Source organism: Hylobates moloch, unplaced genomic scaffold, assembly GCF_009828535.3.
Source record: "Hylobates moloch isolate HMO894 unplaced genomic scaffold, HMol_V3 SCAFFOLD_11, whole genome shotgun sequence".
Classification (NCBI taxonomy): Eukaryota; Metazoa; Chordata; class Mammalia; order Primates; family Hylobatidae; genus Hylobates; species Hylobates moloch.
In genome coordinates this window covers 68962502-68974454 of record NW_026652286.1, presented here as the reverse complement: position 1 = coordinate 68974454, position 11953 = coordinate 68962502, and the positions used below count along the sequence as shown (strand labels likewise).

General features: G+C 43.0%; 1 protein-coding gene across 1 annotated transcript in view; it reads left to right on the top strand.

Annotated features, from left to right (window-relative positions):
• Window positions 1-2009: 2009 nt before the first annotated feature.
• Window positions 2010-11953, top strand: part of MAML2 (mastermind like transcriptional coactivator 2) — a 367344-nt gene continuing 357400 nt past the window's right edge. Inside the window, exon 1 of the mRNA XM_032167210.2 lies at window positions 2010-3832. Coding sequence (XP_032023101.1) covers window positions 3320-3832 — 513 coding nt within the window. The 5' untranslated portion in view covers window positions 2010-3319. The remainder of the gene's footprint in view (window positions 3833-11953) is intronic.

Below are 11953 nucleotides of genomic sequence, written 5' to 3'. Positions count from 1 at the left end.
ATGAGTTCATGTCCTTTGTAGGGACATGGATGAAGCTGGAAACCATCATTCTCAGCAAACTATTACAAGGACAAAAAACCAAACACTGCATGTTCTCACTCATAGGTGAGAATTGAACAATGAGAACACATGGACACAGGAAGGGGAACATCACACATCGGGGACTGTTGTGGGGTGGGGTGAGGGGGCAGAGATAGCATTAGGAGATATGCCTAATGCTAAATGATGAGTTAATGGGTGCAGCACACCAATGTGGAACATGTATATATATGTAACAAACCTGCACTTTGTGCACATGTACCCTAAAACTTAAAGTATAATAATAATAAAATTTAAAAAAAACAAATTATAAAACAAACAAACAAAAAATCTGAGTGTATTTGTCCCCATTTCCAAGCTAACAGGATTGGTGAAAATAAAATGGAATAAAGTAGGCTAGCCTATAGGGAACTAAACTGCAAATAAATCCAGTATTGAGATGTTTGCCTTGATTTTGCCTATTTCTATCCATAGCTCAGTTTGAAACGACCATATTCATGAAATGCCAGAGTTTGTTTAGATTACTGAAGGTATATTATTTGAGACCTCAAATCCAAATGACTTCCAGATTAGGATACCCAGAATATTTTTGGTCCTGACTGTTGCAGTATTGTGCTCACCTTAATTTAATCTTAATAATTGAAAATAACAAGCAGAATCCATAATAAGATTTTTTTTTTTTTTTTTTTTTGGAGACAGAGACTCGCCCTGTCGCCCAGGTTGGAGTGCAGTGGTGTGATCTTAGCTCACTGCAACCTCCGCCTCCTGGGTGCCAGCAATTCTCCTGTCTCAGCCTCCCGAGTAGCTGGGATTACAGGCGTATGACACCATGCCCAGCTAATTTTTGTAGTTTTAGTACAGACGGGGTTTCACCATGTTGGCCAGGCTGGTCTTGAACTCTTGAACTCAGGTAATAGCCCGCCTTGGCCTCCCAAAGTGCTGGGATTACAGGCGTGAGCCACCGTGCCTGGTCAAGATTGGATATTTTAAAGGTTGGATCACTTGAAAATGAGGGGACAATGATCTGTGTGATATCTATTTGGTTTCTATTATTAAACTTCTTGAAACTCAGAGCCAGGTGCAGTAATGGTGAGCCCAGGAGTTTAACTACACAGCCTGGGCAACATAACAAGACTCCATTAAAAAAAAAAAAAAAAAAAAACTTTTTGAAACTCAGCTGCTACACATTGACTTTCCTCATTGTATATGTGCACCAGGTAGCTAAGGATACCTCAGGTCTTATATTTGGTTTTTCATAGGCAATCATGCATTGCCAAATAAAAGCCTTTTTTTCTAAAACTGGTATCGATAATTGTATCATTCTCATAAAATATTTTATTTATCCCAACTGATTTGCCTGTGATCACCCAGACTCACTTATCCAGAGACACACAAATGGGCAGGCAGGTAGACAAACGCTACACCTGCCTGCCCTTTAGGAGCTAACAATGTGACTACCTCTCCTCTCCACCCGCAACCCCTTCCGCCCTCAACACACACATTCATATCTATTCTATTAATGAACATTTCCTCGGTGCTCACACAGCTCGTGCTAGGTTGCTCAGTGGTGTCATTTACAATATACTGAAAAATGAAAATGATATCCTCAGCGGGGCGTAATGTAGGGCTGAAAGGGAAAACACATTCCTGGCCCGGAATTTCTTAAACATTTAGAGCTGGTGAAATGGTTGTGTAGAGGTTGGGGAATTTCCCCAGCCTTCCCCGCTTAACCGAATCTGAGGCTGAGCTGAGCCAGGGCAGCTGAGATGCTCACGGCTTGGGATTTACCTCTTCAGCCACTGGGAGGCCCTCTGCGTTCCCCTTTCCCCGGTGCCTGGCTGCGATTACTCACTCGCGCAGTGGCACCAGCCTTCCACCAGGGAGCCTCGAACGAGCTCTCCCGCCCTCTCCCCGCCCCCCCCCACCCCCATCTGCAGCTTGCTGGCTCTCTCTTTCTCCCTCTCTGTCTCACTCTTTCTCTTTCTCTCCCTCTCCTATCGGAGCACAATGAAAGCCTGTGTATCGTCGTGACTCCGGGCGGGAGCCAGTGTCAGCAAAGCGGCTAAGAACAGACGAGAAAGAGAAAGGAAAATACAAGCTACTTTTTTTTTTTTTTTTTAACCATCTATAAAGCGGAGCAAATACAGGAGATAAAACCACATTGCTTATTGCGAGTCCAGACCCTCAGATCCACTGGCCGGGGATGGAATGTACAAAAGTGGACAGAAAAGTGGCTGGACATGATTCGGTGCAATTTGCTGGAAGTTTGTAAGTTTGACCATCGTTTGTAAATTACTCTCGGAAGAGTTTGTCTCTCTTGATACTGTATTAGAATAGAGCCGGGGGTGAGGAATAGAAACGTAAGCGGGAAAGAAAAAAATGTGTTGAAGGATCTCTCTCAGTGGCTAGCGACTTAAGATTGCTTTTCATTTAAGGCTAGGAAACCTTAGAGGGAGTGAGGATTTTACCGGTGATTGGATTAGCTGAAGAAAAAAGCATGGTCCAAAAGTCCAATTACTGACATTGTTAACAGTTGAAAAGCTGTCTCCCTCTTTTGGGAGAAGACAACATCCTACAGTACCCCAAAGAGGAGAAAACACCGGAGCGAAAGGAAAGGGAGGAAAAATTAAAAGCCAAAAGACAGTCTCCCTTGATTTTTGCACATTTTGAACAGTGACTTAAACATCTTCTGAAACAGCACTGTTTTGTTTTGGTTTGGTTTTTTATTTAACCTGAGGAAAAGTCAAGGCTGCTGGTTACATAGACATGGTAGAAATGTGTTTCTCTGCAGAAACATCCCCATAAAGAATTGTCGGAAACAACTAGGTGAGGGGGAGTCCTCTCTATTAATACCTCTCTCAATACCTTTTGCTGTGTGTTTCTGTCTCTTGCTGGACAATCCCTGAATTCTTGATCTAACCCCCAGATCGTGTGTTTACAAAGTACCTAGTGGCTCTTGTCAGCTTGGTGGGGGAAAAAAAATCCACCAACTCTGTCCAACTTCTCCAGAGCTGTCAAATGCAATTAGAGTAAGTTAATCAGGGTTTGTTTCCAACTTATCCTCCCCCCAGTTGGTTTCTATTCTTTCTCCCCACCCTCTTTTTACTAACTCCCCTCCCCCACACCTTCTCCACGGCTCCCCCACAACCTCTGAAGACCTCTATTCATGTGGCCCTGAACACCGAGCTCACATTGTCAAAAACAGACTTGCCTGCAATAGCCAGCAGTAGCCTCTCTCCACCTCACCATCCCAGAGGCAGCAATCATTGTGTCCAGTAAGATGGGGGACACAGCGCCCCCGCAGGCCCCCGCAGGAGGGCTAGGGGGGGCCTCTGGGGCGGGGCTCCTTGGAGGGGGCTCAGTCACCCCGAGAGTGCACAGTGCTATCGTGGAGCGCCTCCGGGCTCGGATCGCTGTCTGCCGCCAACACCACCTGAGCTGTGAAGGACGCTATGAACGAGGTAGGGCCGAGAGCTCAGACCGGGAAAGAGAAAGCACCTTGCAGCTCCTGAGCCTTGTACAGCATGGCCAGGGGGCAAGGAAGGCTGGCAAACACACCAAGGCCACCGCCACTGCTGCCACCACTACAGCCCCTCCACCGCCCCCTGCAGCCCCTCCTGCGGCCTCCCAAGCAGCAGCAACAGCAGCCCCACCGCCCCCACCAGACTATCACCATCACCACCAGCAGCACCTGCTGAACAGTAGCAATAATGGTGGCAGTGGTGGGATAAACGGAGAGCAGCAGCCACCCGCTTCAACCCCAGGGGACCAGAGGAACTCAGCCCTGATTGCGGTAAGCACCTGGCTTTCTCATGGTTCTGGCTGTGGTCCTGTGGCCTTTTGTGAGGGTAGAGGTTGCTTTGGCCTAAGGTAGAGTGGATGGCAGTGAAAAAGGCCAAGATGTCACCTGACTACCTCAAAGGCCATTGGGTGTGTTGTTCAGGTGGTTTCATGCGCCTACTCATCATGTTCTGTTGGTGTTCACTCCTGGGTTTTCCTTCGCTTATAGGATATTCCTTAACTGATAAGAAGCCTGAGTTTTCCAGAGGCTCTCTGGGGTCCACATCTTGTAAAAGAAGAGGCTACCAGCTGGCAAGATCTGAGCCACTGAGGAAGGTTCTAGCTCATGGATCCTCCAGCTTTGGCCAGCCAGCTCTGATTAGGCCCTCAAGCCATTTTTCAGCCCCAAAGCATTTATCAGCCCAGCTGGCCTTTATTAAAGCCTTTTTCTCCTTGCCCCATTTCCCCTCTCCCTTTTGAAGTGACCTCCTTCTTCTTCGCTTAAGAGAACATAAATGGTAAGCTGTAACAAAGAGCAAATTCCCCAAATGTCTCCTCAGTCAGAAACAAAATTTGGGGAAAATATCCCAAAGAGAGACTAGGGAGGCACTGTTTATTAAGAGGCCTACTCTCTGATTCCCTCTAGAATCTCTCACTCCTGAGCCACATCTCGATTCTTTTCCCTAGCACTCCAGTCCAATCCAGTAGTGCTCACTTAGAGCATTCGTTAAGTGGACAGGCACGAAGCAGCTATTTACACAGATCATCATCCTAGAAATACCTTGTCTTCAGCCACTCCTGGTGACAGGATATCAAACCCAAAAGTTCTGATTAAGTTTCTGGCTGGAAGTTCTTCCCCAGAGGCGCAGACACACACCATCCCAGAGGAGTATCCCTTGGATCACTGATTCTCAGTGCCAGTCCTCGTCAGGTGACTGCCGACTGCTGGCTGTTTGCAGGCTTCCCCCCCGAAGCTGCTGGGCCAGTGGTCTCTGGTGGAAGGTGGAACCCTGCCCTGTGGCCCTGCAGGCTTCCTCCCTTTTGGAGCTCCATGGGACTTCTGGATTCTATGTCTGCTCCAGTTTACCCAGGTCAGCCCTAGCAAAAGCAACAGGAAATGGCCATGCAAGCCCCAAAGTACTCAAGAAGCCCAAAGGAGATGATGCTATTGTGTCTTAACTGCTCCTCCAAAGGAGCCTGATATTGAGCTCTCGGGAAAGAACATCCTCTGGCCAGATGCTCAGGGTGGCTCTTTCTGTCTTCCCTTAATCCCTGGCCTGGGTCTGTGGTGATGAAGACCCTGGGAATCTCTCGGGAGTAGGATGGTGCTTTTCTCCCCAACCATAAGCACATTTACTTGGGCTACCTAGAAATGGGACTCCTTGAGGCCAGCTCCAGATGAAAAATAACTACCAACAGTTAAACTGCACAGGGTTTACAGTTTTACCCTTGAATAGCACTAGCTTGTGGGGTTGTATTAGAGCTTCGAAGCCTAATATCCTTTTTCTACCACCTGCTCTATTCCCGCTTCTCCCTGGAATTCCCTAGGAAAGCAGTGGGAGGTTGTTTTGTGAAAAAAGAGAAGTTAGGGTAAAGGAGGGGGGTAAAGAATCACTCAAATGGAGAGAAGAATGAGGTTTGTATGTATGTGTGTGTCACCAGCATCTGCAGCCAAAAGTATCTAAATGCCTTGATTGTCCCCAGTAAATTTATAATCTGTCTGCAAGTCTCCCAATAATGCGGCTTTGTGTGCTTCACAGTCTCCTGGTAAGTGTTTCTGGGGATGGAACTGCGAGTGAGGCACCCAGCCCAACCCTGAGTGGAGAAGACTGATCTCTGCCCGGGGTGCCAAGGCCGGAGCGGGGCCGCGAAGAGCCAGAGTGGGCTTCCCTTGTGGCCTTCACAGCCCAGCCTCTGAAGGAAAGGTGGCATGTTTGCCTCTGGCCTTGTTCTTTGAGCTTCTGCTTTTGTCCAACTTGGAAGTAAGCTGAGACAGCCTTTTTTTTCTAGGGTGTTTCATGATGGGAAATGAAACCAACTTTAGTGGTCGTTGTAACTTTACAGTAGCAATACCCATGCTGGGAGGGAAGTGAGGGAGCAGGGTCTGGCCCTTCCCAACTGAAAGCTTACTGCTGCAGAAGCCAGAGCTGGCTGCTGTGCTACCCCTGGCCTAACAGGGAATCTTTCTCTCTTCTAACCACCAGCCATCTCCTGAGACATTCCCTTAGAGGAGCTCCCTCTCCAGGTGTAGTGATGATGCAGAGAGGCACAGCTTAAGTTAGGAGGGTAAGGGATAGTATTTGCAGTAGTTGCTTTTCATTGAAAATATGGGGCATTGCACGAGTTGTTGGAAATTCCCTCTCCATTTTAGCTGCTAAATTTGGCCCGTTGTTTCTCAGCACGGTACTCAGAGATGGTGATGCAAGTGCTGTATTAACCTGATAACATTGTGTCCAAAGGGAGGCCTGGGCATTTGGAAGTGATTCACCAAGCCCATTACATTGGCAGGTCTCACTTTATTCAGGCTCCTCTTATTTTCAGATATGCTATTAATTTTAAAAGGGCCTTTGTTCAGGGTGAGTGTCAGAATTTTTTCTTAATTTTATTGCTACTGTGTCCATAACCAGAGTTATGTGACTTGGGTGTGTTGAATGTATAACTTTAATAGTTAATTCGTATGCCATAAGTGGCCATAAATGTCCTTTGGAGAAATGGAGAGAATATTGATCATCTAAAATCAAATATGTGCTGTGTCCTCAGATGAAAGCTTTGTATCCTGCATACCTTCTAGTACAATGCCTTGAAGACAGTGGGTAATATTTGTTGAATGAAGGTGAAAGGACAACTTCTGTATGGTGGGATAATGTTGACTTTCATGGGTATTATATAGCAAGGAATATATAATGTCTGAATCCTTTCAATAGCCTTAAGTTCCAAGAACAATGCAAGAATAACCTCCAAGCCAGTTCTAATTCTGTCCACATTGAGAGCCTAATTCTACAGCCCTTACTCAGCCAGTTTCTTCATTTAGCTGAAGTACAAGTTCAGGGGAAGCCCCACTGCTGCAGAGACTGCAGGAACAGGGCCTTTCAGAGGGCCCGGATTATAGGGCTTTGAGCAGATCTGCATTTCTAACCACTTGGAGCAGACTTTAGGCACTAACTCATTTTCTGGTGAAGTATGTTTGAATCTTTGAATGAACTGTGAAACTGAATAATTGCTGGTCCATGGAACAGTAAGGTTTAGAGCTTCTGTGGTACATTATTAATCTTTCCCTTTTGCCTGAGACAAGCTCTTTTTCTGTTGCATAGATTGTGTTGCTAGGATGACTAGATAAGTGGTTCCATGTCATCTCTGGCTTCAGAGATTATCTTTTCTCTAATGTCATGTGGAGGAAAGAAAGCAGATCAGACAAGAAGCCTACATCCCTTGGTTTTGTGCCTGCTGGATCACCATCTGGGTTACCTAGGACAAGTCACTTAGCAGTCATCTGTGGAACAGAGAGGACAATCATGCTGCCCCAGCTTGTTGAGAGAAGCAAATGAGCGTGTTTTTCTGAACAAGCTTTAGAAAAAGTTAAGCACTGCCAAAATGCAATACTAGTGTTAGCAGTAATAAACTTCTAAACAGTGAATGCTAATACTTGTTTTTCTAGGAGTTAAATGTATACTCAGCTTTCAGTTGTCGGTTTTAAATGATGAAATAGCTCTTATTGTAAATAGAGGGATTGGCATTTCAAATTTAGTGCTGTCAAGATAAGACTGACATATCCGTATACTTAAGTGTTCCTGAAGGTCCCAGGAAATCCTAGTGCAATGCTATGAAAGTCTTTGGAGTCTTTGAATGCATCTGCTTTACAGGCCTCTGCACGGACCTGGGAAGCTTTGGAAAGGTGTGTCCCCCAGAACATCTAAGGAATATTAGAAAAGTTGTTTGTACAAATGCATGGGAAAGTTAAATATTTTGTCAACAATAGTCTAAAATGTTAATTGTTAGCTTAAGAAAGTCAAACAAGTTAAATCATTGCCAGAGTACCCTGGTTATTTTTAACTGATAATAATCAAGTTTCCAATTGACAATTAAAAAGTTGAGAGCTGTTAAGTGGGAGGCCAGATCTGGGTATCTATGGCTGTCTACGTGATAAATGTCCTCCTAGGACAGTGATAGGAGTGTTTACATTATTTATGTATGCAGCCATCATTTCCTTAAAAACTGACCTATTTTCGTTCTGTTTTCTAGAACAAAGTAAAAAAAAAAAAGGAGAATTCTTATCCATCTAGGACCTTCCTACCACTTATTTCAAGTAAATATAGCTATAAGATCTCACAAAGGCAAAAGGGTTCAAGTGGAGAGAGGAGTTAGTATAATACTTTACAAAAAATTGATAAAAACCTTTCTTTGACATCAAGGTGATGTTATTATGTAAAGCAAGATATCTTGCTTGTTTAGGACAATGTTTCTTTATAGAAGGCATCTGCTTTCTTTGAAATAATATTGGTAGGTGATGTTCATCAAATGTTTCTAAATCTTAATGTTTAATCACTTATGGCTTCTGTATTGTAAACATTTTTAAATACCAGTATGTTTAAATATGGGCTTTCAGATGTTCTTAGACATAGCAATTTAAATATGACTAAAAGAGTGGCCATAATTAGCTGTTTTTGTTTTGTTGTTGTTGTTGTTTGTGTATAGCACTGTTATTTAATCTAAGAAAGCCTGAAAGGGAATCTAAAAACAGTCATCCAGTTCTGCTATCCATGGCAGCTAAGCCTCTCTGAATGGATTCTACTGCTTTCTTGTTCTTTAATCCAGACCGTTATATATATTTATGTTCATAGGCAGGGCAATGTTTAGTGAAAACAATTCTAAATTTATTCTTTTGCATTTTCATGCTAATTTCTGTCACACTCCAGCAGGCTTCCTGGGAGAATAAGGAGAAATACAGCTAAAGACATAGTCCTTGCTTACTTACAGCCTAATGGAACGCAAGACCACTTTAATAAAGTAACATGAAAAGTACTAACCAGGTAGAATGGACCAAAACTGATACAGAAAAATCAGAGGAAGAGAGGAACAAATATTTACTGAGTCCTAGAATGTATAAGGCTTTTTCATTACATATTATATGTAAGGCCTGCAAAAACCGGGTGAGTCATCAACATTTGTCCCATTTTACATATAAGGAAACTGAAGCTTAGAGTAAATGGAATAATTTAATGCATAGATTTTATAGTTAGACCCATGTTCAGGTCCCTATATTATACCTACTAGCTGTATGAATATGAGAAAACAATTTTGTTATTTTCTTGGCATCAGCATTTTCATCTGCAAAATAAAGCTAAAGTTATTTAGCAAAACAGCATAGTGCCTGATACATAGTAGGTACTCAAAACATGAGTACCGCTAGTAGCTGGTAGTAGAGAGATTCAAATACAGGCCAGGGATAGCTATATGAGAACATGGGTCACCAGCAGGGCCTGAGAAGAGGGAGAAAATACAGAAATGTGGGATTGGGGTCGCTGAGTGCAGGCATGTAAGTTAAGTGTTTGGGGAACAGAGAGCAGAGCTTGACTGAGTGTGGTTGGACGTGAGTACTGAGGGGGATAAATGAGATTGATCCACATCCTGGAGGGCCTGGAGGTCTGGTAAGAGCAAATCAGAAGCCCTGGAAAATGGTAAAGCAAGGATGGCTCCAAGGAATCAGCAGCTATGATGCAATAATAATCCTTCATATACTGAAGACAAGTATTACATTTCCCCTCCAGCAGCCTCTTCTCATGGCGCATTGCCTAAGTGCTCTGTACTACCCATCTTCAAGTCCCTTGAGCTGCTTAATGCCTTGCTATTTACACACTTCTCCCATTCATAGTGAGTTATATACTGCATGACATGACCTTTGACGCTAAAAGGAGATAGTTTTAAAGCACACTAGCTAGATGCAGAAGAGGAAGTAAAAGAAGCAGACCAAGCTATACCTCGCTTCTTAGGTTCACTGGGCCTTCCAGTGCAAACAAGAATTGCCCTGTTGGTAAAAGTGTTTATACTCTCTTGATGTGTAAATCAGTCTTCCCAACAAATGAGTTTGCCTGTATACTAATGTGGAAAAGGTATTCTCATTATTAAAGAAAATCATGAACAAAAATTCATGAGAAAAGCATTATTATAGATGGTCTTTGAGACGTACTTATTTCCTTGCTTGTAATACAGATGTGTTACAAATTTTTTACTTGCCTTAAGGTCCAGTTGGATACCAGTATCCCCCATTTAGTTTTTGTTTACAAGGCAAAGGTAAGGGACCCTAAGGAAAGATGGCAAAGGAGAAAAGCCAACATCTCCTTCCTCCCTAATTCATGGCATGATGCTTGGATGCTGACGGTAGTGAGTGGGCTATTGACCAGCTTCAACTTTGGCCTACACATTTGTGAGAAACAGAGTTAAAAGAGCAAAAGCTATTCCACTTCCCTATAGAGGACATGAAGAGAGAAGTTCACATATTCTCCACAGGTTGAGGACAACTAGAGAGCTGGACCCTATCATAGCCAAATTACTGAAGGAATGGATATGAAAATGGGCAAATGACAATACTGACATGCTACAGCTCTCCAAAGGTCTTAATGTTTTAGCAAAGGTATTAAACTCTTATGTCAAGATTGTATGCATGGGTCCTTTTTAGAGTTTGGGAAAATATTCATTAATTCAGTAAATAATCTTTGTACAGCTCTTCTGTGCCATGAACTGTGCCAGGAATACATTGATGGACACTTCAGTATAGGCTTTGCCCTCTTTGAACTTACAGTGTAGAAGGGAGGTGAGTGGGGTTAGAAATAGAACTGTTACGGTTGGCTTGTGTAAGGAGGCAAAGAAGCATAGCAGTTAAGAGCCTGAGATCTTAACTCTTAACTCTGAGGTGAGACGACCAGATTTCAAATCACCCCTCTAACCCTTAGTTGTGTTTTCTTGGATAGGTCAATTAAATTCCCTTGCCTCAGTTTTCTCGACTGTGAAATGGAGTAATAGTAATAGAACTAACATCTTAGAGCTGTTGATTAAATTTAGCAATTGCCTAGCACCTCGTAAAGGCTCAATAAATTTTAGCTGTTATTATTAGGTGTAAAGTAACATACCTGAATCAGATTCATAGGTTTCCCAGCCCAGAATTCTGTTTCCAGTAATGCATCAGACATTTAGAGGAAGAGCATGGCTTTTCTCTTTAATGTTTACTTAAAACGGTTAGTGAATAGTATCATATTATCCGTTCCCTCAATAGTTGAATATGGAGACATCGCCTGGGATAGATTTACATCTCCCTAGAATGTTAAATAGTGTCCTTCTTGAGAATGGGACCAAGTACTACCTCTTCCAATCCTAAGATTCTAGGACTCCTAATCTAGAAGTTGAGTAGAGTGAATGTCCACTTGACTGCTTACTTCTAGAATTCAGTCTGGGTTTCCATTCAGTTACCCAGCAAGTGTGGAGTGTGGGCTTAGCAGGTAAATGAGAAATTTAAACCATCTATTGAGAGTTTTGAATCATTGGAACTGAATAGACAAACTTACCAATTTAATTGAATTATTAATTGAAATTAATGAATAATTCTTAAGTGAATTTGGTCCTAGAGCCACAAAAGGTTAGATGCTCCCTACTGTGGAGATTTAAATTTATGCTTTTGAAAGCCAGATCCCTGGCTAAAGTTGCCAACTTACTGCATCTGCAGATGAATAGGTAACAAAGATTTGCCTTCTTTCCAACCCTAAGCAGGAGCATGTTGAAATTTCCATGCCTTGATGTGGCTCTTACCTCAGAATCTCTTTACTCAGTACCTCAAGTGACCTCCTCAAGTGCGGTTTTCCATAAAAAACATGAGGAAGATGTTGCCAAGGGTTCAAAGCAAGTTTTATTGATGACAATTCTTAATTGAAAGCATGATGTTTCTATGAAGTGACAGGATTAGGAAACAAATAGTCTCTGTTCTTTAGTAGATTATATTTGGGCAAGGATGGATTTATTGTCCAAACTCAGAGCAAAGAATGTAGTCAAAAATTTTTATCTGTTTTTTTTTTTTTTGCTTACTCCCCATGATTTAACCTTAGATTCCTCCCCTTTCTTGAGGATAATAAGGCTTGGAAAATGTAGT